This window comes from Podarcis muralis, chromosome 8 (genome assembly GCF_964188315.1).
Source record: "Podarcis muralis chromosome 8, rPodMur119.hap1.1, whole genome shotgun sequence".
Lineage (NCBI taxonomy): Eukaryota > Metazoa > Chordata > Lepidosauria > Squamata > Lacertidae > Podarcis > Podarcis muralis.
The window spans coordinates 42,179,365-42,204,335 of NC_135662.1; the positions used below are offsets into that span (position 1 = coordinate 42,179,365).

Below are 24,971 nucleotides of genomic sequence, written 5' to 3' on the forward strand. Positions count from 1 at the left end.
AGATTTCATGGTCCTGCCTCCGTTACCATTTGCTGATCGTCATGGGCCTTTTTTGGGTTTGGGATGGGTTTTTGGAAGATGCCTGTGTGTGAATTTGTTTTATGTGGATAGATCAGCACACGCTGACCAATGCACAGTCTTCACAGTAAGGCTCTGTTCCGATAGCATGAGTATCACAATGACTGGTAGATTCTTATCTGCTGCAGCCTTCATCCACCTTCACAGCTGTTGTAACATACCTTCTGCCTGGTCTGCCGTTGAGAACTTCTTGGATCATTCTTTGTCTAGCTCCTCCCCTTTGACCTTACCACCTTAGGTGAACCTGCTGGGAGTATGAGACTCAGGATGGCTTCGCTCACAAGTGTCATGATCCAGTGAGTGATGATCCTGCCCCAGTCTTATCCTATTCAACTTGGGTGCTTTGAACTCCCATCTTCTCCTTGGTTAAAACATATAATTTTGCAAACAAACAAAAATAAAGATTCTTGTAAACTGACACCTGCTTTGTAGTAAGCGTGACAGGAGGGAGCTGCAGAGATGCATAATCAAAGATGAAGAGGAGGAACAGGCTAAAGGAATGCATGTGGAGGAGGCTCATCATACACAATCTGCTTAGGAACAAGTTGCAGCCATCCTCATGTTTGGCTCCTTGACTGGCTTCAGAACTGGGAGAAAGCAAGGTCCCTGGGACCTTGCAGGTGAAGGGCAGAGTGGAGAGCTCATGCTGTTTTGTCTGCCTGCCCCAATGCTGTGTAGAGGAATCAACAGAAGGTAGGGCACAAAAGTGGAGGAGGAGGAGGAGGATGGCTTTCAGCTTTAGCCCTGGCTAATTGCCAGCAAGATGCAGCCACATCTGAAACACAAATACTGCCTCCATTCAGTAAAAGAAAAGAGAAACTTGCACTGAGTTTGTTGGATGGAGAGAAAAACAGAGAGGGGGAGAGAGTGAACTTCTCTTCCCCTCCCATATAGGCATGTCCTTCCTTGCAGGAAGGGAATAAGCCCCACAGAAGTTTCAGACTGTTAGTTGTAATGAATGTGAGCATGGTTGAAGGATGCTATGTTCAGTTTTATTTTAAAAGCAAGCAGAGGCGAAAAAGTTATTTAGAAAGTGACAAGTGGATTAATGTGTGTGGGTGTGGGGTGTCAAATTGCACATGACTGCTAGGAAATGGTAAAGATGCGTTCTTAGGCAAAGCTTCTGAAAGTCAACACTTAACTGTGATTTTATGGGGATAGTATTCCACAGCCATTGTGGTTCCTTTGCATAGTATCCTTTATGAAATATGAACCGCCGAGTTTCTCAAAGCCATCCAAGTTACTCTTTCCAACGATGCAGCGACGCAGCTGGTTGTGGTGGTGGGAAGCGGGAAGCCCTAGGAACCGGCACTCTCTCCTGGTCCACAGTTAGGTTAGCGCCGTGCTCCTTAGTCGCGGTGCCACATATCAGCCCCTAGAGGGCGATCATGTCATAGGAAGTCTGCAATTACCACCCATGTTTTATTGTTGCATTAGCATATTACAAGTACGTGCCGTTCCAAAACCAGGCACTTCTCCGACTCCAATGCAGAAAGCATCCTGGTGAATCTGACCATCTTCTCTGTTTCCTCTCTCTGCTCGGTTTGCTGCGCCGGGTACGTAAACCTAGCGGTGGTGACCGGCTTGCCCGGGCTGCATCGGAGACGAGGCGGCGAATCGCAGAAGCCACTTTTGAGCTGTCAGCGTCGATGTGAACAGTGGGAAAACGGAGCACGTGCAGAGCACCTTTCGCGCGCCCATCTTGCCCCTGCAGAACAGCCATTCTCTGCATGCAACTGCTGTTTCCCACTAGGACACAGATGATCCTATTTTAGGCTCTCACCATGAGCAGACGAATATCCACAGGATCAGTGCTGAGTGGATGGAGGGGTGTGGCTATTCTGCCGTGTTGCAGTGTCTAGCATACCCATCCAGAGGGCCGTGAGCTGCTAAGTATTGAGGAGGCCTGGATCCCAGACCTGTCTCGGCCAGCGAGCTCACTGGGTTGCCTTGGGCAAATCAGATCTCCACCGCACAGTTCCAATCAGGATTGTTATGAGAACAAACTAGGATCCATTCCTTGGGAGAACAGCGGGATACAAATGTGGACGGAAATAAAATAAAAAGAAATTTATTTACTTGAAGCAATGGTAAGGCATGGGAAGGCGCTCTGTGTGTGTATGAGAGAGACGTTCATTATGTGCTTCACAACTGAAGTAACAGACGCGGCCGTCTAAAGGCGCCTGTCCCTAAATCTGAATCAACCCAGAATTTAAATTCGCCCAGCAGCCCCACCGCAAGATTTCAACGAAGTAAGAACAATTCTACTTGGTTTCAGTTTAGATTGTGGGCTCCGGGTTTTCTACCCTACATAGCGCCAGCGCTTCGCCCTGGCGCAATCGCAAGGCGCACGCCAGGATCTTTTTTATTATTATTAAATATTTTATTAGTTGGATATAGGAACAATATATAATCAAACACAAGCAATCAAATACAATTTCCCCCTATCCCCCCCCCCCAATTAGCGCCAGGATCTTGAGAGCCCTTGTGCCGTCGGAGAGACGCCGCCGATATTTCTTTGGCCAATGGGAAGATGCGGAGCAGATCTGCTTTCTTCTCACTGGAGGCGCCGCTTCAGGGTCTTTCCGCCCGCATCCAATCCAGTTTCTCAAAAGGCGGGAAGGTTGCTGGGAAGCAGCCTCATGCTGGAGGGCCAGTCGCTATCAAGGGGTGGAGGAAAGGGAAACTCCCTCGAGTTCCCCGCCCGTGGCTATAAGATGAGGGAGCCCCCCGAGAGAGCGGCTCCCTTTAGCCGTTGCCATGGCCCTTCCTCCGGCCTCTCAGCAAGCGGGAGAAGCGGGCGGAGGTGAGGAAGAAGCGGAAAGTTCTGCTCCCTGAGCTCCCCAACTTGGCGCCGTCGCCTCAGGGCAAGGGGCTCCTTGTGCTTCGCGCCTGCAGGAGTTGTGGGCTAGTAATAGTAGCGTCATGCTGGAGCAACGAGTGGCGTCGGCGGCAGAGGCGCTTCCCTCGCCTCAGCCCCGGCTCAAGCCCGCCCCAATCCGCGCCTTCGCCTTCTAGACCCGCGGGCATTGCCTCTGCCGCCTCGTCAGTCACTGGAGGTTCCTTGGCGAAAGCACTTCGTTTCTTTCTGGCGCTTCGCAGAGCGGCAGCGTCGGCGGCGGAGAATGCGAGCGCGCGCCGCTGCGCCGACTTCCCCGCGCGCCAGCCCGGAGCCAAGGTAAATTTGCGCGCCCGCTCACCTGGTCCACCTGCAGCTTCTAGCGAGCGCCTTGTGGGAAGGGAAACTGGCAGCCTCTAAACCTTGGACTGTTTGTTGCCTACTCGACTCTAAAGTTCCTGATGACTTGATTTTTTATTTATTTCCAGCCCCCCTTCCTTTAATCTGTCTCCAGTTTTCTGCCAGGACGCCCCTGTTTATAGCCGCTGCGTGCCCGACTGAAATCTAAGAGCTTCATGCCAGGCTAGATTTTGAGCAGGTGGGCCAGTGCCAAAATGAAGATGTCCTGATGGGGAGAGCATCACCTGTTGAATCTCTGCCAGGCATCCAGTTATAATTGGACAGAAAGGTTCTGCCAGTAAAAACAATGAAATTCAGATGGCAATCCTGTTGGGTTTTCAGGTTCAGTACTAAAGTAGTGGGTTCAGAGAGGTAAGGTCAGGTACTGGTGGAAAATGAAGGCTTAGCTATGCTGTGCCTAATGAGAAGTAAGTGCAAATAACAGTGGTACAAGAATGTGGTGTCTAAGAAAGTTGTGGCCAATAACTATATGTTGTTATCAGTTTACTCTGTGCTGTTACTCCTTTTGGCTGTGAAGGTGTCCAGCTTCTGAGAGGGTCAAGTAGCAATCCAAATGGGCAGGGTGCCTGCAACCTCCTTTTATGATCCCTGTGAGGTAGATCTTACTATATAGTTTGGTAGATCTTACTATATAGTTTGTGCCATGCAAGATTGCAGAAGGGTCACCTTGCCTTAAATTCCACAAGCTACTTTATCCAGCATCTGCTGTGACAAAGAACTGCCAACAGCAGTTGCTAATTCTGAACATCTTTGACACTACATCTGCTGTTGTGGATTCATCTGTCCTCTTAAGAATGCAAAAGAAGATTAAAAGAACGTTCAGGGCAGGACATCTTGAAGGGGCAATGCCTGCTCTGTTAATTTTTGAGGGAGTTGGTGTTACTTTTAGCCTGCTGGGAACTTGGAACTGTTGAGCTGTGTGATAAGGGGCAACTCTGCAACAAAGAGCATCTGAGGTAATGCCATAGCAGAGGTGCTCAACACAGCTCAGACTTTCTGTGCGTATTGAGACAGGCAACACGACTGGGGTCTTTTTAAAAAATGTATTCATTCATTAGAATCTGTCAAGCTGTGAAGCTATGGTTCTTCGGCCCCTCTGTTGCAAGTACTCATGTAGTGTGAAAGGGAGCCAATTGCTCTCTGTAGTGTAGCTCTTTCATTTTAACCGCATCTCTCACCAAATTAGCTAACAGCTCTTTTTCCCCTGCTTCTGCTCTAGAAGAAGGCAGTGCTACGTGCTCCTGCTAAATCCAGAGTACACAGAATATGGGCAAGGTGTTCTGGAGGATCCTTTCCTTTCCATAGATCTTAACTATTTGAACTTTCATTTACTATGAGCAAGAAAAGGATGTTCCTCAATCACATCACCCTTGTCTATTTTTTTATACTGCTATTGGTGAGCTTTAATTTCAAAAGTAAGTTCAGGGAGTTGTCTTTAAAAATCTTTGTACAACAGTTATTAATTGTAGATGCTTTATTTAAAAACGATGATGGAGTGGATAGTAGCTAGTTGCCTGTTTCCAACCATGTGTTTGGAGTGTGACAAAATCTTTGTGGCTGTTCTATAATCCAATGTACTTGTCTTTCTCTGTAGACATAACAAGTCAAAGACACCTAGGTATGCTTAAACACCAAGGTGGTTGTTTTCCCAATGATATGTTCTGCATAGTTTCTTCCAGCTTCCCAGGTGTCCATCATATACTGCTTTTTGGCAGATGGTACAATGGAAACATATTTTCCACCTTCAGTGAGGTCTCTAAAGGTCAAGAACTCTAAACATCTAGAGCTGGAACGGCAAATGTGCAGCCCTTTTGTGTTGGACTCCCATCAGCTCAAGCCAGCATGACCAGTAGTCTAGGATGATGGGCGTTTATTTCATTTATTTATTCATTTATACATATTTATACTTGTCTGTTTATTTATACTTTGCCAGGTGGGTGTCAAGTGTCCCTTATTTGAAGGGACAGTCCCTTATGAGCCAGTGAGCCAGTGTGGTGTAGTGGTTAAGAGCGGTAGTCTCATAATCTGGGAAACCGGGTTCGAGTCTCCGCTCCTCCACATGCAGCTGCTGGGTGACCTTGGGCCAGTCACACTTCTTTGAAGTCTCTCAGCCCCACTCACCTCACAGAGTGTTTGTTGTGGGGGAGGAAGGGAAAGGAGAATGTTAGCCGCTTTGAGACTCCTTAAAGGGAGTGAAAGGCGGGATATCAAATCCAAACTCTTCTTCTTCTTCTTCTTATTCCAGCGCCATGTCCCGCTGCTGTCCCTTATTGATGGATGTCCCTTAAATGATGTCCCTTAAATTTCAAAGGAAGCAGCTCCTCTCCCTCCCTCCCTGCTGGCCAGGGAGGAGGGAGGCTCCAACTGTGTTGCTTGGCTGTGTTGCCCAATAAGAAGTCTAAGAATGACTGGGGGGTGGAGCTTGCATGCCTTGTGTGTGGCTAGTTAATGCAAGCGGAGGGTTTTTTTGAATGCTGGACGCCATTTTGTTGCACGTGCTGCTGCAAACGTTGCAGTGCAAAGCCAGGCCGGGGAGCCATCTTAAGTTGAGGCTGCATAGGCCATGTGGTGCATGTGATTCAGATTCTATTCAGTTGAACCTCTGGTTACAAAGTTGGTTGGACAGTGTTCTCGAAGCTACCAGCATGAGTTTGACCAGACTGCAGGAGGACAGTAAGACTGGAGTGCCTGGAACAGGTGAGGCTGCAGGCCCCTTATTTTGGCTGCTGGTCCCTTATTTTCAAGGCTGCTAGCCCCTTATTTTCAAATCTATAAGTTGACAGCTATGGGTATGTCCCCTATCAGTCACCTGATGTCATCATGGCATCACATGACTGACAGGTCATTGGCCCCACCCACATGTCAAAGTTGGCCCTTAAAGTGGGGATAGGGGATAGGGAAATAAAGATCTGACTCATTGGGTCAAAAATAAATAATTGGAATGAATTCTAATAAATATTCTTATGTGTGACAGGAATTCATACAGACAGTCTGGGTGTGCAGGTAGCAGTGTCACAATGTGTGAGTACGTTTAGGTTTCATTACTGGTCATTCAAATGTAACTCTTTTTACATATGTGAGAGTTGCAGTCAGATTGTGGGCAGATGGTGCATTTGACATTGTAGTCCATCATTTGCAGCCTTTACATCAACAGAATTCCTATTATGAAGAGAGGAAAGAGTTTGAGTAGTATATTACAAGTGGTGGTTGTTTTTTGTGTGTGTAGAAACGACAGTTTCATTGAAGCTTGTGCCAGACACATTTCTGGTGGATTGTGATTGTGGAATTTTTAACAAACTTTCCCCTTGACTCATGGTTTCTCAAAAGAAGCAAAAGGTTGGGGCTTTATCAGTCTGCTTGTTTTATCCAGGCTGAGCAGTTTCAGATATTGCAGGGTAATAATAACATGTATGCAAGATACAAGTCTATCAGTAACTTGCTTTCTCAATCCAAAACTGACTGTGGTTCTTCTATTAAATTCCAGTTATGAGAAATATTGGCCACCACCACTCTTAGAATTATTAGGTAAATTGTATTACATAATAAAATTTGGGAAAATATTTTTTGTTCCACACAAACTTTCATTAAAAACTTATGCTTTGGGGCATGTTCTCTGATTCCTCATGTTGCTAATTGCTCTGAAAGCCTTTTGATGTCCTGTTTCCCAGCAGAGGAAAAAGGAAAGTAGAAGCAAGCTGCATTGCAGAAAGAAAAATAAGAATCTATGGAGTCATCTTCTGCATGCATGCTATCACGTACTTCCAAGTACCTTGTGCTTAGACATGCAAATCATTTATCAGATGAAGTGGTTCATTCGAGTACCTTGTAAGTGACTGTGAAGCGTGTGGCCTGAGAAGGATTGAACATTAAATATAAACATTTGCCAGGCATAACAGTAATGCTGGAAGGATTTTGATACTCTGAAATGTGGATGGCAATTTTTTTTTTTTGGCTTGGGGCCAGATTGAGGGTTCATCACCCCTTCGAAGCCCATGTGCATGCACGTGTACATGTGCGGACTTGCATACTCAAAAAGCACACACACAGCTTATACATACGTGTGTGTGGTGGTGGAGGACAAGCAGTGCACATATACATATCCTTCCTGCACACATCCACACCTGGAGGAGAAAGGGGGACAGACTCAAAAACAAACACACGCACAGAGTCATATACTCACTTCTTCCCCAATGCTTCCCTGGGAGCAAAAGCACAGGTCTGAGAGCAATCCTAGTAATATTTATTCAGAAGTCAATCCCATTCTATTCTTTCAAGTGGACTTGAGTGTTGCCTCTGCAGTGTAGCATTTTAGTTGCACAAAAGCCAGCCAGCTAGCAGCTATTCTAGCATAATGCATAGGCATATGTGTGAACAGGAGCTGGTTAAAACAATGACTGCCAACCTTTTTAGACCAGTGGCACATTTCAAATTTTGAGATAGTGTTGTGGGCACCAGTCACAAAATGGCTGCTGTGTGGGGCATAGCATAACACAAGTACAGAAATCACATCTTCTCTCCCTCCTGAGTCCCTTGGTTAGGGGTTCCAATGAAGGCATTTGTGGGTGCCACGGCACCAAGTTGGTGACCCCTGGGTTAGAGAGTAAGGTGAGAGCAATTACTCTCTAGTACAGAAAGTTAGAAGGAAGGAAAGAGAGGAAATTGATGATTGATGAAGTGGTCAGCCAAGTGTGATGGAAGGAAGAGAGAGAACAGGAAGGATGGAGATGAGGTCTGAGTAATCACTGTTATTTTCTTCACTGGGTTTGTTCCATGACAGATCAACACAATAAGGAAGGTTTTTTAAAAAAAAAAGTGTCAGCAGTCCTTCAAGGTAGTGACAAACAGGTATGATGCACTCTAACAAAGTTATGAACATAAAGTTACAGAGAGAAGTAGAGGTGATATCTTATGAATACTTTGGCTGGCACCCATTGTCCTAATCAATTGAAGACATCAACTTTTGGCATATGCTTGTTGGGTCTTGCTATAAATATCTCTTGATTGCAAGCCAAAAATGATGTAGCTAGTGCAAGCCAGATATAAAACAATAAGGGATTAATAAAACTGTTCAGCATCGTGTCATATGAGGTCTCTCCAATAAAAACACAGCAGTGTTTCCAATTCTTTTGGCTCAGTTTGACCTGTTTCCATTAAAATAATTGAGAACTGATTGTCCAGTCTCCCCAGGTCCTAGGTCAACATTTTTTTAAGTTCAGTTAAGTTCATATATCTATATATTTAACTTAAGTATATATCTGTCAATTAAAATTTTGTTTCATTTAATATTATATAAATTTAATATACTAGTAATTCAGTCCCATTAGGGGAAAAGGCAGGGCATAAATAAATATATAATAATAATAATCACCTAGTAAACACTAACAATAGCTAGTGACTTACAGCATGTGTTCTGGGAAAAGAGAAAGTTAAAATTACCTATTAAATTAGTAAAAGTCTACCATCATGGCAGGTGGTGTGTGTGTGTGTGTGTGTGTGTGTGTGTGTGTGTCTGTATGTGAAAATAAGAAAATAAGCTCTGTTTTCACATACAGACACATACAGAGCCTTCATCAAGTGATCCTTTTTTGTGGAAGGGTCAGTGAGTATAGTGACGGATCCGCACATGTCTCTGAAGGCGCCCCCCCCCCGAAGGATCCCTTGCTGAAGGCTGCTCACCCACACAATGGTCTGGTCCACACATAATTTAAAACCATAGTTAAACTAAAACTTAAATGTGAATGTACAGCATGCCCGGTGCTCTTTGCTGAAACCACAGGTGGCTCACACTTCCTTTGTTCCTGCTTCACTGTTGGGAAACAATACCTGATCTGAATTAGCATTACTGTATGTCTGAACCTGGGTGCATAGTCCACCCCCCCCCCCAATTGCCCCATGAACAAACCGCAGATGTAAGCCAAACTTTAGTCACCACTCATGGGCCAACTGTAATCATGGAAATTTTGGATTTTTTTTCATTTTTCTGGACTTTTTTTTGGGGGGGGGGGAGCTGCATCTGAATTTTTGCCCTAGTCAAAAGTAGTTTAACTAAATATTTGAATAGGTTGGGTGGTAAGTAAATGAAGCACCGTTAAGTGTTGTTGGCATCCATCTGTCTTGAGAGACAATGGAGTGAGCTTCCAGGGGTGAAGTCAAACAGCTGGAGATTCACAGTGCTTGCTGGGGCTGCAGAAATTGGTAACTCATAACTTCTGCCTCCTGCATTGTTTTTACTACGTTACCAGCATCAATGTGACCTCTTTGACATGCAAGCACGGACCGTGTGTATGGAGGTCCTGGGCCGCCAAGACAACAAGACCACCTTGTGTTGAGTAGCTTGGTGAAACGTGTTTGAAGTCTGTGTGTCCCTGTGAAGGCTCTCAATCCGCTGTTCACAATCACTGATGTAAAATTTGTGATGGAGATTTCTGTTTTTGCTAATCTTTCCTTGGTAGTGCAAGGTTGCTTACTCATGTTATAAATATCTTGTTAAAGTATCCTTTGGATAACTTAGTGATTGTTTTATTTGGGCAATTTTTCCATAGTGACTTCATACAGAAGTTGCATTGAGCCCTGTGAAATTAGAATTATGAACATAATAAAAGGTTGTTGATAAGGACTGTGTTTTGAAGAATATATTCTGTGCTATTTATACTTTTACTGTGACTTGAAAAATATTTTTTTCAGCACGTAGTATGCAGTATTAAATTGATGAATTGTGAGAAGGGCATTCTTAATAAAGTTTGAATGAATAATGTCGACACGTGATTTTTATAGTTTATTTTTAAACATTTACCGTTATGTTTGCGGTGCCACGAAGGAACACATAAATCCAATGCCATTCTATGGCATCTTTTAGATTGGTGTGGATAAAGCTTTGGCACATTTGCAAATTGGAAAAACTATTGTAGGCATCACACATACGCTGTAGCCTCATCTTATTCTATTTCTTATTGACTGCAATAAAATGGTTCCTTCAAGCCTAATTTCAGTGGATGAGGGGAAGCTGTGGTCACAAGGGGAAGCCCCTGTTGTTGTATGTGCACCTGTGAGTGACATGTTTGTGACCCCTGCTCCAAGTAGCCTGTGCATAGTGGGCAAATAGACTTGTGCTTGCCCAACCAGGTAGTGAGGGAGAGCCCAGATTCTCAGAGGGTTTGAATCTGGTCATGTTTCCTTAAAGTCTCAAAACGTCAGTTTTTAAATTACTGTGAGGCTTAAGAAAATGCCTCCACATTTATGTATCAACGCTTGAAAACACTGTACCTGAAAACTGAGGGTTCTGAGATGCACTTACCTTGAATTCTCTCTTCTTCCATCCTATTTCCCCCCCAGATGGGTTCTTACTTTGTGAACGCAACATTTCATTCCAAAATAACTGAAGCAGCTGATATTATTGTTGGAATCTTCTATATTATATTTGGTAAGAGTGATTGTTTGCTATTTTCTACATATGATTGTGATATTCTCTACATATGATGATGATTGTATTTCACATTCTAGAAAACAAAAGATGATTTTATAACTCTGTCACTGGCATGTGTGTGATACTGTTTACCTACATGACCCAGGAAGTTGTTTGTGGACAAACATCGGCTCCCTCATCCTGAAGCGAGATGAGTGCCGCACCCCATAGTTGCCTTAGATTGGACTTAATTGTTGAGGGGTCCTTTACCTTACCTTTTACCCACGTATCTGTTTTCCCATTCCCGGCCCAATCTGAGCTTTGTATTGCTTATGTGTGCTTTGGTAGTAGCTGCAAAGGCTGTAGGTGACAGAATCTGAAATATGACCCACCCAGAAGGTGGCCACATTTTTCTGTGTGAAGTACATATGGAACTGGATGGACCAGCTGCTAGAGAGGAGAATCCAACTGTAGTATATATATACTGGAGGCCTCTGCTGGACTTGGACCCCAGCAAACCTGGACTCAGATTTCTGTTCAGCTGTGAATTCCTGGGACAGCAATGGGCAAATTACTGTCTTGAGTTTCGCCCATCAATACAATGGGAATTTTAGTGACTTGCTTCACAGTATTGTAGTTGGAATACATAAAGCAATATGCAAAATTTCATTTTTTAAATAAGTAAGTGTAATAAAATAATTACATTTGCATTGGTTTAAATTAGTTTATGGAAACCAATTTAGTTTTTTATTATTGTATTTTCTTATATTTTACACTCCATTTTTACACAGAAGCGTCATGGAACCCAAGGTGAAATACATGTGGTTCCAAGGAGGTCTCCTATCACCTGACCACACTTGCTTAGCTTCAGTAAGGTGGTCCCTTCATGTGCCATCAGACCTTTAGAGACTGAATCGTTTTCTAGTGAAGGAAATAATCTTTAAGTAATGACAACATAGGGTCTTCTGCATCTTTGAAGACTAACAAATGTATTATAGCACAAGCGATCATGGACTAGCACCCATTCCATCAGATGCATGACGTGTAATCCTCAGTTGGTAGGCATAGATACACATGGGTGTTAAGGTGGGGGGAAATCTAGAAGTTGGAGTTAAATGATGATATAATGCACAAAGTACACATTGCGGTTTTCACAGACATATTGATGTGTTGTTGGGAAGCAGTGTTTAAGCTGAACTTTCACAGATAAAGAATACAGATTACAATTACTGTGGGAATAATGTTTATTGTTTCCTGGCAAGCTAGCAGAAATTTATATTGGGCTTTACTGAATCTGAATCTGGTGACTTTCCTGGCAAATCAGCTAACTCAAGTACTTGATGAACTAAATATTAAGACTAAATATCTCTGAGACAGTCCAAGACAGGGACAGCCAATGTGGTACCTTCTAAATGTTGCCAAATTGCAATTTGTATCATTCAACAGCATTTGGAGGGCACCACATTGGTCACCCCTGGCCTAGGTTCGTAGTGTTTTAGGGCCAAATCACATGTGACTTGGGATCTTTTGGCATGTGTTCTTTAAAACAGGCACAGGGAGTTCCAAATTTAATTGGAAGAGAGGTGCTGAGATATAAACTGTTTTGCCTTTTCCTCTATTTGGTTTCTCCAGTGTTGTGCCTCAAAAGCTGTTCTTACCCTGTTTTACAGAAACACAAAGATATAGCATAATGCCTTTCCATATGGTGCATCTGTGCACAAAAGAAGATGCTAGCCATTATGGTTCAGAGGACTGATCTGGATGTGATATATTTGCCTTTAGCTTTGAGCTCAATTAGTGCCTTGAATAAATTCGCTACTGCTCATTTTAACAGTGCAGTCAGCTAGGTTAGCTGCGGTCATCATGAAAACCTGATTGGCAATATATAAAAAGCTTGAGTGGCTTTTTAGCATTTTGTGGAGTGGGCTGCAGTCTGGGTCAGCTTAACTTGAACTAAATTTGGTTCATGGTAAGGTGCCATTAGTTCCCTGCTGCCTTGTTTTATGTCTAATTTTTTCTATACAGATAGTATACTTTTTATTATATGGGTCATATTCATTAATTTTTACAAAGTGCTCAACCACTTTGGAGGCAAGGGTGATAAGAATAAACTGGCACTGAAGGAAAGAGAACAATTTGGAAATCATGCTGCAAAATTATTATTTTTTGTAAAAACCCCTATATAAAAATCATGATTAGTCATCCCTTTGCCCTGTATGTTTTTCCCTTTAAAGCCACTGGAGAAAGGGACAACATGCTACTTTCATGCAAAGTCAAAATGCTAATGAGAGTGAAAACAGTTAACCCTTTTTTGTTTTGTCCTCCAGGCATATGCTCCTTTTGTGGGAACAGTATCCTCCTCTATGTTTCCTACAAGAAAAAGAACATATTGAAACCAGCAGAGTACTTCATGATCAATTTGGCCATCAGTGACCTTGGTATGACTCTGACCTTGTACCCTCTAGCTGTTACATCCAGCCTTTCACACAGGTGTGTTCAATGTGCATCCACTGAAGTTCTCTGTTAGTAGGAAACAGTAACTAAACTTTTCTTCTTCCACATTTTTTTATTACTATAGTGATGAATAATTCCAAGGGCTGAGAAAAGCAGTCTTTCAAGCTCCTGGCAGTAATTAGTATTCTGAGCTGCACAACACTGTTGTCACTAGGATACCTTTTGGAGAAAAGTTGCATTCATTCAGTACAATTACTCCACCTGGTTTCCTAATTTTCAGTGGAAGGAATAACAAAAGATCCAGCTTCCCTTTCTACAGTAATACATGTCATTGTTACTTAGTTACAAATGATTTTTATTTTTTTTTACAGAGTGAAATTCAGTTACAATTGAAATGAAAGGAATACATTAGTGGAATTGCTTATGTTTCTTTTTCAAGGTTATGCGTTCTGACGCTCATGACCTCATCATGAAAACTGCTGTAGCCACTCCCCAGGGATAATCCCTAGCCATGTCTCCAAGGAGAATCCAAAATTACAGGCAGTTGTGCAGATCCATTACACACACACACGTGCAATTATACATTGTTACCTGGGAGTAAGCTCCAATGACTGTATACATTTAACTTGTACAGTGGTACCTCAGGTTACAGATGCTTCGGGTTACAGACGCTTTGGGTTACAAACTTTGCTAATCAGGAAGTGGTTCCTCCAGTTTAAGAACTTTGCCCCAGGATAAGAACGGAAATCGTGAGCCAGTGGCAGCAGAAGGCCACATTAGCGAAAGTGTGCCTCAGGTTAAGAACCGTTTAAGGTTAAAAATGGACCTCGGAAAGAATTAAGTTCTTAACCCAAGGTACCACTGTAAAACACATTGAGCTTTAACTAAAAATATTTATCCAGCAGAAATAAAACTTTTAGCTTTTAATTTGAAATGCATAAAAAGCTAAAGGACCCCTGACAGTTAAGTCCAGTCATGAATGACTCTGGGGTTGCGGTGCTCATCTCACGTTACTGGCTGAGGGAGCTGACGTTTGTCTGCAGACAGTTTTTCCGGGTCATGTGGCTAGCATGACTAAGCCACTTCTGGCAAAACCAGAGCAGCGCACGGAAACGCCGTTTACCTGCCTGCAAGAGCAGTACCTATTTATCTACTTGCACTTTGACGTGCTTTTGAAGTGCTAGGTCGGCAGGAGCTGGGACCGAGCAATGGGAGCTCACCCCGTTGCGGGGAACCCCGACCTTCCAACCGGCAAGCCCCAGGCTCAGTGGTTCAGACCACAGCACCACCCGCGTCCCAGTTGAAATGCATACAATTTGCAAATAAGTGTTACTGTTTAAACTACTGGTAGAAAAGTAGGAATTCCATCAAAGAAAAAGAAAGAAGCATCCAGCATCTGCTCTGTTATTTTCCTCATTATCTGGCTTCCTCTATGCTATGCTTGTCACAAAGAAATGTAAAAGCCTCATTACTGTCTCATTCACTTGCCAGAGCAAGGCTTCTCTTAATTACCTGGCACTTGCAGATGGTGACATCAGTCCTGCTTTGAAAAAAAGTCAGAGTTGTGCTCCCCAGTATTCCCTGCCATTAGTTGTAATTGTAAATCTTTTGCACAGCCTATGAGTGGTTGAAAAATCCCCCCTTGTACTCAGAAGATTTGAACAGTTGCTCATGCCACTTTTGACCAGCTCTAGGTACTCTTGGGTGAGATCAATTTCAGTCAGGCTTTTGGCACTGAGACTGTCTTGGATGGTCTATGTCAGGAGATAGACACAGATTTAAGAGTTCATCTTTGGGACTCAAGTTGATGGGGGCAGTTAATACAAGGTAGATATTATCATTAATATGGCTTATTATAAAAGTAATTTTCTTTAATTTAAATATATCGTTCTTCTACGCACTGCTGTCAAAATGGGAAGGGCCCAGTAAAGTATCTGATGATGGTGTCAGGAAGCCATGTGGATCTTCAGCACTAAAGTCTTACAATGTCATTGAGTCAGAGAGCTGGAATCAAAACACAATGGCTCTCCTATCCCAATTCAATTTTTGAGGTTGTCGCTCGTCATCTAGGGCACAATAATACATGCCCTATGTGGTAAGTGATTTGGGAAAATACTTCCCATCTCAGTGTGTCATGCAATCCAAAACTATTTTAGATTGATAAATAAAGGCCAGTATTCTTACTAGCTGATGCAGATAAGAAAGGTTAAATGTTACAAGCTAGAAAAAACTAGTTGAACCTTATTGGGCTCATTAAGTCTGTCGTAGCTATCTATTGAATCTTATTCATTCAAACCTTTCTAAGGAAAGAGTTTAGATACTAAGTGATGCTGGTAAGTATGTTGCATTGTTCTTTTTTAAAAATTCAATCTTTATTGGTTTATAAACGATACATACAGAAAACATAACTCATAAATGAGAAAAAAATTACTGTATGTTTATTATTCCTTGGAACAAATGTGTCAAATTTAGTATATGTATGGGATATATAAAATAAATAGACAAATAAGCAAACAATTGCAGTACTCCTGTAACTTGTGTGAGAGAGCATTACCTTGGAGTTTCCTTTTCTTTAGACTTCAGTTCTATCTCAATATGTAAGAATATTAAATCTGCACATCCACAATTTGCAAATGTGCCTTTTCTCCACCCAACTTCAAATAGCCATTTTTCAAGTTAAATTGTATCAAGCAGACACTACTTGCCAGAGATACAGGCAAGAAACTGAACGCTTTTGTGTTATTTCTTTAATGAGTTTATATATTGTTCAGAATCCTTCCAGATGCATGCTGTGTTTTCAATTACGTTATTTAAATTTGAAGCAACATAATTTCTTTCATGGGATGGTTATAAGCATTTACGTTCATTAATTTTTTATAGACAAATAAAGATACATTAAGGTCCCTCTTGGCTCAGAATGAGCATGGACTATAATCAGTATTGCTATCTCAGTACAGTAGTGACCCTTGAAAGTTACTTTTGAATATATGACTGAACAGTAGCGAAAAGAGTATTTTTTGATATTAATGTTTCATTTTTCTTCCTAGGTGGTTATTTGGCCAACAGGTTTGCTTGTTCTATGCATTTTGTGGAGTATTTTTTGGAATCTGCAGTCTGTCTACGCTAACATTACTGAGTACTGTGTGCTGCCTAAAAATTTGTTTCCCATCTTATGGTAAATAATTTTTTTCTTTCCTTCTGCACAAATTTAGAAGAACCAAGAGTTATGCAACACAAATTTTGGTACTAAATGCTTTAGCAAGGTTATCATTGTGGCAGTTCTAGTATGGCCATTAAGTCTCAGAAAATGGAGTGTTAGGGAGTGTGATCTCTCTCTCTCTCTCTCTCTCTCTCTCTCTCTCTCTCTGGCTCTCTCTGTAGAAGGGTTCCCCCCTTTTTGTGAATAATACTGTTATAACTTGCATTGGAGGATTGTTGAATAGCAACACAATGTACACGTCATGACAGAACATAATTACTTGCTTACTTTATATAGGTCAGGGATGTCCAACTTTGACCTGAACCCCCCCCCCCCAAAAGGGGTAGCTCACTGCCAGATTTTAATCATGTGAGTAGATTGCAGTCTCTAGGAAGTTGGATGTGCCTGGTATAGGCAAACCTGGGCTGCTTTGCTCCTTTGGTTTGGAGATAACACTATGTTTCGCTCCCCACACTGGTCATGGTTGTTTTGAGCAACTATTGGGTTGGGCATACTAGTTGTAGCTAATGAGAGTTCGAATCCAATAAATTCTGGAAGGCCATAGGCTAGTCACCACTTCTCTGTAGGCAATAAACAGAGAGACCTGTATTTTGATTTGTAGACTTAAAACCAGCTTCAGTATTATTACAAGCAACATCTCACCCATGTATCTTAAATGTGAATATTTTGTATTTCAGGGAATAGATTTAGGAGAGAACATGGTTGGATCTTGATAGGATGCAGTTGGGCCTATGCAGCCATTTTTGCCCTTTCCCCACTGGCTCACTGGGGAGAATATGGAGCCGAACCTTATGGTACAGCATGTTGCATTGACTGGTATTCATCAAATATAAACACAACAGCAATGTCTTACACAATTGTCCTTTTTGTCTTCTGTTTCATTATCCCCTGTGGAGTAATTGTTACCTCCTATACTCTTATTCTGATTACGGTGAAAGACTCCAGAAAAGCAGTGGAGCAACATGTCCTGGGACCCACCAGGATGAGCAACGTGCAGGCTGTTACAGCCAAGGTATTTAAAAAGCCATGCTCTTTTTTCTTCACCTATAGATTTGCACTCTGTTTTTTAAAAAGTATTTCATTGCTTTTTCACATGTAATAAACATAATTCAAAGCCCCATAAACAACAACAATAGCAACTAGTCTGCCATTTCTCGGGAAAAGGCATCGCAGCAGCTCAAAATCAGAAACAGTTTATAATGCATATTAAATACTCTAATTTAATAGGTCTTGCCAGATGTTTCCATGGATCTGTTGAGGTTTTTTCAATTGATTATAGTAGGGAACTGTGGTTTAAAGAGATCAGGATCAAAGTGCTGAAGCCAGGTGTCAGGGGAGGGCACAGCAATTGAGCCTGGCACTTGTTCCCTGCTTAATAAAATGGGGTTCTTTTAAGCCAGGAATGATAGGACTGACTCTCTACTCTAGATATGAAACTTTGCTGAGACTCTGCCTAGCTCTGCAGGGGAAAGAAACAAAACATGCTTTGCCAAAAGAATTTAAAGAATTTAAACTTAGTCCTGAGTCTAATGGGTCCAACAGGCTCTTGCGCTCACCCCAAAATTACTAATTGCCTGAGCTATACATAGTCAAAAGCAAAATCCCATTGAGTTCAACGAGGTTTGCCCTCCAGTAAGCATGCAGAGAACCCTAACATGAAAGTCTAGAATAGCAGTGATGACTAAACCACTAACTTCTGCACCCGTTCCCACTTTCTCTTTCCCCTGTCATGAAGGGAGACAAGTTGCACTAGCCCCTCTCATAGTCTCTGCAGTTCATGAAGAACTCGGATGGGGGAGAGAGCTTATCAGAGGGGAAGACACTCTTGCCATTGGCATTCTAGCAAGGGGAACAGATGAGACCTTTTTCTACTACTCTGCAATTTGGGTCATGGGAATAACATACAGGACTAGTCCCATGACTAAAAATCAAAATGTGGGGGAATCAATGCAGGCTATTTACATATTTTATCAAAATGGAGACATCCACAATACAACAAAACAGTTTTAATGTAGTTTGTTGTGGTATTATACTTTATGCATATTTGTTGACTCTAAATCTGATTCAAATTAAAAATTTACATGGCAGCATTTTGGAAAATTAGATTAGGGAAATAATCCTTCAGATATCTTTGTGTCTCTACCTCTTTACTGAGGTGGTACTAAAATGTAAGATAGCTAAGTTAGAAAATATGTATCTTTTGGAGACAAATGGACAGAGATTGCCCTGATGGGACAAATCTGACGTTTTTGCAAGGACATTCTAGGGAGGAAGTTGTTTAGCTTTTGGGCTGCTGGCTCAGTCAACATTTCAGGAAGGCCGAGATTATTCAGGATCAGGCCAATGGTAGCTAGAATCTTAAGAGTTGCTTATGGGTAATTTACAAACCATTTGCTCAGCTGTAGTTCCACTGAGATCAATGAAGCCACACGATTATATATAGCCTGTAAATTATGGTGTGTTTTAGGCAATGAAGCTCTTTGCCGTATATCACAGCACCATAACTTGTTTGCCAGAGGTGTTAAGTGCAATATATCATCAAAGTACATTTTAGATGCAAGGTTCATTGTCCTGTTGATTAATGCCTGCAGAGTTTCTGTTTAATGATTGAACAATCAGAGACTACATTGATTCTGGCCTGCAATCTGTCAATGTGTTCACTGTTAATTCATGCAGTCTATGGAACCTCCATCTTTCTGTTATTATGCTGCTAGCATAGTACTATTGTACTGTCTAATGTCATGGAGGAGGTAAGCCTTGCTGCAAGAGGGGAAAACTTAGTTCACTTTGTATTCTTCTGAATCTAGTCCAACATATATCAAGTTTATCAATGGAGTGGTAAAACTGATGACCAGATTGCTAAACAGCTTTTGATTTAAATTCAGTCCTAAAGCAATCTTTAGCAGTTAGTCTCTCCCATTTTAAAGGCTACATGAGTATACTTTAGAAATATAAAAATAGATGCAATTTGTGTAAACTCTGCAAGGGTGAAGGCAGGAGGAAAGGGTTTGTCTTGCTGTAGGCCCTGTCAAGTAGGAGCCCATGATAATCTCACCAAATATACACAGCTGTTGCAGCAATACTAGTTTAACTTAGGGAAATGTCCTATCATTAACTGTCTCCTGGACTCAACAAGTCACTTCCCTTTAGAAGTGATAAGTTGTACTGGAATATAGGCTTGAGCATACCAATGGCAGGGTGCCCACTCACTCCAAGCACCCTGTCGCTATCCCCAGGCTGCATAAGCAAAGCATCATAATTGCCATCTAGTCTTCCTGATGTGGTCACTGGTGCTGAACAAGTTAGTTTCCATGGCTGCTGTGCACTTATGTTGACAGCCTTTTGCCTTTAATGGAATCTGTGGATAGAAGAAGCAAGAGAAGAGGGCTATGATATTCTGAAATTATACTGAAGCATGAACAGGAATTGTGTTTGGCACTGAGTTTCCTGTCTAAGAATAAAGAATCCAGTTCTTCTGACTTCTGTTCCTAATACTTTTCATGGTGCCAAAGACTGCTTGTTGGTCCACATTTTACACTTGTGGAAATTTTGGCTTGTGAACAGGACTGTCTTACCAGCTTTTACACTAATGCTAGATTTAGGATTGGTGCTATAACCAGACCCTTGATTTTCTAGTACCTGGGCTTGTAGGAATCTTAAAAATGTTAACGTTTCATTAAAGTTCATGGGGAAGGGAATTAGTGCTCACACCTGGATCTCCAAGCTGAAGTTTGCCTTGTGCCACCCACTAGGATGGAGGAAGCCGCCTTGTTTCTATGGCCAGTGTAGTAGCATATAATTCATAATGTGGCCTCCATGCTCCAGCAGTTTTGGCCCAATTGGAAGTAAGCATGGGCAGGCCAGAAGTGATGTTTATGGCCTGCTCACTCAGGATGATCTTGTCTCTCATGCCAGGCCATAAAGGGGAAGAGTGACAATAGAGTGATAGAGACACACCAGGGGTGTGGCGTTCATTGTACCTTTCCCCCAGTGCATTCTTCAATGGAGGAGTGATTGGAATCAGGTGTGCATCATGCTTTATTAAAAGCGAATGTAGGCAGATGAAATGTGTCCTGGACTCACTTGTTCGGGGGGGGGGGGGATGACTTGCCAAGCCTCCTTTGAAGAAAGATTGGGACTCACTGAGTGCATTCTTAGGACCTCCCCTTCACCCCTAGGAGGATTGTGACAGCAGATAATGGTGGGGAGGTAGCCTGTGATTAACTGCAGCTGATCAATCTTTTAATCTGTGAGAGCTTTTAGCTCCACTAAAAAGAACAGATGCTGGCACTATGAAATATGTATAGGTAATTGGTTGTCAAAGCAAATGATTATATATCCTTGCTTTATTTATAGTTACAACCAATATTCTTAAGTGCTAATATAAAAAAAGAACCTTCCTATTTCAGAACTATTATATACCCCATTTGATAAATGCTTCCGAAAAATGGAGGAGAGCAGCAGGAGATAAACAGAGCAGATATGCTGGCTTTGATGTTGACATTCTCTTGATATTTTAAAGCACATTTATAGTGGAGGTGAAATGGTCTTTATTGGCTTTTATCTTTATTGAGCCTCACAAAGTTGTTTGAAGCTTTGCATATGCATCCAGAAGTGGAAGCAGGTATGGTAAAAGTGCACCTAGCTTGTATGGCCAATGTTCAGGGATGATGGGAGTTGGCGTCCACAGCATCTGGAGGACCCAACATTGGCTACCCCTGCCATAAAGACTAAAATATGAAGCACCTTTTAAGGATCACCTCAATTTTTGAGGCTTTGTGACTGGTGCTTCTTTCCTCTTCCATTTTTGGACTGAATGTAAGATTGCATGAAATGGCATAATTCTTGAGTGCTTTGTAACGGTCAAAGTGTTGGGCAGGATGCAGCAACAAGGCAATTTAAGTACAGTGGTGCCTCGCAAGACGAAATTAATTCGTTCCGCAAGTTTTGTCGTCTTGCGATTTTTTTCGTCTTGCGAAGCATGGTGTCGGGAAAGTTTTGGAAAAGCTTCAAAAATCACCAAAGTCTTTAAAAACCTCAAAAAAGGCTACCACACCGCATTCTATGAGTTGCTCCTCGAAGTCAAGTCACAACTGTATTAACGGTGTTAAGAAAAAGGAAACAAACTTGCAAGACGTTTCCATCTTGCGAAGCAAGCCCATAGGGAAAATCGTCTTGCGAAGCAGCTCAAAAAACAAAAAACCCTTTCGTCTAGCGAGTTTTTTGTCTTGCGAGGCATTCGTCTTGCGAGGTACCACTGTAAAGACTTAAGTTGCCTCAAATAAAGAGTTTGCATACTCTCTGAACTCTCTCTCTCTCTCTGTGTGGGTGTGGGTATGGGTATGTGAATGTATGATCAAATGTAAGAACACCACTTTTGTGAGCATGGAAATGCTGTTTGCAGGCTGACTACTTCCAGGTTTTAACCTTGGAAAATGGAAGAACCATTGCTATGCTTTGGTAGCAAAGCCATAGTGTTTGTTTTGTATGATGGGATTCCTATTGCACTAGCAGAGGGGAAGATATGGGACCTGAGCTGTGCAGCCAACTGCAGAGACTGTCTCAGTTCTCCTGCTGTGGATCCATCATTGAAGTGTGAAATCATTTTTAAGCATGCTTTTATTGTTAGTGCTTTTATTGTTAAATCGCTTCAGGGTATAGGAAGCAACCAATAAACTCACAAATAAAATAAATAAGAATAGAAATAATCTCTATTTTGTCTGCCATTTAGCTTGCAAGATGCACCTGGATCTCTTTGACTGTGATTGGATGCTATGCTCTTTGAATATATTCATAGCCATTTGTAGCCTATTTGCAATCTTGGCTGCCCAGTGTAGGTTATAAACTCTTGGGAGGGACCATATCACAAAGTCTAGGGGACTGAAGTAGCTATGGCCACTTGGTTATTGTGGTGGCAAGTATGCATGTGGAAAAGGGCCAAGTATTGGACAAATCTCCACCAAATGAATTCATCTGGTTAACATTATTAAAAACAAAGCACATCTTATTTAAAACAATAAAGCCAATGAGAGTATAAATGATGACACCGTAATTGTTAGAACTGCAAACTGTAATTAAATAGACTAAAAGCCAAATCAGATCTGTTAATGGCCCTGAAATTGACTGACAGTCATGTCATCACTCTTAGGCAGTTGTTGCTTGGAGGTGGGACAGTGAATTAGGCAATCTATTGGTCTAACCCACCTACTGTTTTGTTTTGAATAGCACAAACTTTCTTTTCTTCTTTTAACTTTGCAGCTGAGTATTGCTGTATGCATTGGATTTTTTGCTGCCTGGAGCCCATATGCCGTCATTGCCATGTGGGCAGCCTTTGGGTCAATAGAGAGGATTCCTCCACTAGCCTTTGCTGTACCTGCTGTTTTTGCCAAGTCTTCAACACTCTATAACCCAGTTATGTATCTTATGCTAAAGCCTAATTTCCGAAGCACTATTGCCAAAGATTTTGCTGTTCTCCAACAATTATGCATCAAAACTTGTTTTTGTCTCAAGCATGTACAGAGCTGTTCTTACAGATCAGTTCTGGAAGTCCACTCGAAATCATTTAAGGGAAGACATGAATCCAGCAGTAACTCCATGCAGATAGTAGAAGGATGTTCTTATTTTCCCTGTGAAAAGTGCAACGATACCTTTGAATGCTTCAAGAACTACCCAAAGTGCTGCCAGGACAGGCTAAGCACCATGGAACACACACTTCAAGAAAACATACCCTTGGAAAATAAAATTCAATCGAATGCAAAGCATGCTTCTGAAAAATATGTAAAGGTTGTTGTCCGAGGAGAAAAAAACAGTGAGATTGATAGTTTGGAAGTAACATTAGAAAACATACCTATGGATACTAGGTTTGTCAACCTCTAGAGTATGTTTAATCAAATGCTCCAGGTAATAATTTAATTGCACCAGACTTAACGAATGTAAAACTTTTCTAAGCACTACCCTATTTTTATACAGTTATTTTTATTTCCTTATTACTCATGGGAGGACGAAGTAATGCAGCATAAATATGTTTAAAAGTGTATTTGACTTTCATCATGTCCACAACCATACCTATGTGCATTCAGAACAAATTGTGTACTACTGCATTTCATTCGCTTCTGATTTTTTGAGTTTCAGAACTTATGTCCTTTGCTTCACAGAAGCAAACCACTTCATACTTGTGAGGCTTTTCTGCAAAACATTAATTCTTCAGATGCTTGGTAAATAAATTTTATATGCTGCATATTCATCAAAAAGCTTGGTCTAGGTTTTCTGAGAGCCCTTTCAGAGAGGTAATGTCCATTGAACTGTTAATAGTTCCACAAGGCATATGGTACCCCCCCCCGGAGGCTATGAACAGTTTTTTTCCATTTTCAGCTTAGGCTACTGTTCACATCTCCTTTCTCATGCAGTTTTCTTTCTAGGAGAGGGAGTGGGAAATTTTCCTTTCTCTGGTACATTCCCATGTTGCTCTTGGAGCACTTACAGTCAGTTCCACTCATGCATGAGTGCCCCAGCCTGGCCTTTCAAGAACAAACTTGTGAGGGGCCAGATGTTTCCTGTATTTCTGAACTTACAGCATGAGAAGCATTATAAGGCTATCATTACTTCTCTCAATGAGGCACCTACTTCTCCCACAACAAAACTCAGAAGCTGAGCCACTTGAGACAAGGTGCAGAAGATATTAGCTGCCCCTGGGCTGTAGCCAGGGAAGGAGCTTCTCCACACACAAGAGGATCACTTTATACTCTGTCCACCCTGGAACTGGCACCCTGCTCTTAAAAACATTTTCTGCTGCCATACTTACCTGAAGTAGGTAATTAGTGTCACTGAGTTGTCAGTGCCTGACCTGAAGACAGATAGTGCCTGCCCTTCTAATCGCAAGAAATTATTTGGGAAAGGTTGCTCTTGCCAAAGGCCTGCTACTCTTTTAACCTTCTGTCCCTCTCCCCTATAGCCGTTTTGCTTTTCAAAAGCTGGAGAAGGTGGGATTAGAGAGATTTAAATACAATAGTGACACATTCAGACTCTTCATCTAGGCAAAAAGCAATATAATCAAATGTAGACGTATAGGATGGGGGATACCTGACTTGACATGTGAAAAGGACCCCAGGATTGGATCTCAAGATTATAAACTATTAGTTGCTGAAAATGAGTTGATAAGGTGATGCAGCTTCAAACAAGGCTAATATTCTGCACTAATCATACCTCATCTGGAGTACTTTGTTCAGTTTTGAGTGCTGTGACACAGGAAGGTTGTGGATGAATCAGAAACGGTTCAGAGAAGAAGAATGGGTGGTTAGAGATGTAGAAAACAAGTTCTCTCAGAGAAGGTTGAAAAAATTGGGTATCTTTAGCATGAACAAGAGAAGACTGAGAGGAACATCAAAGATTCAAAGGACTGATACATAATACTTGTTCTCTGGTGCCCTGGAGGGCAGGACTTAAGGACAGTTTTCAGCTGAACATTAAAATAAACTTAACAGTAGGAGCAGTTTGACTGTGGAATCAGTTACTTGCAGGGCTGATGGGTTCTTCCTTGTCAGAAACCTTGAAGGAAAAGC

The 24,971-nt window shown here is 41.9% G+C and overlaps 1 protein-coding gene across 4 annotated transcripts; it reads left to right on the plus strand.

Moving 5' to 3' along the window:
- Nucleotides 1-1,002: 1,002 nt before the first annotated feature.
- Nucleotides 1,003-23,650, plus strand: LOC114600655 (opsin-5-like). 4 transcript variants are annotated; one of them, XM_077933078.1, is made up of 7 exons: nucleotides 1,003-3,256; nucleotides 10,670-10,757; nucleotides 13,067-13,229; nucleotides 16,241-16,368; nucleotides 17,091-17,207; nucleotides 17,352-17,425; nucleotides 22,672-23,650. In XM_077933078.1, the coding sequence occupies exons 2-7, from the start codon at nucleotides 10,670-10,672 to the stop codon at nucleotides 23,287-23,289; spliced, it is 1,188 nt and encodes a 395-aa protein (XP_077789204.1). In that variant the 5' UTR covers nucleotides 1,003-3,256; the 3' UTR covers nucleotides 23,290-23,650. The 4 variants fall into 4 exon arrangements, with proteins under 4 accessions (XP_077789204.1, XP_028592931.1, XP_077789203.1 ...); XM_028737098.2 differs by having other exon boundaries at nucleotides 17,091-17,425; XM_077933077.1 differs by having other exon boundaries at nucleotides 1,003-2,884; nucleotides 17,091-17,425.
- Nucleotides 23,651-24,971: the final 1,321 nt, after the last annotated feature.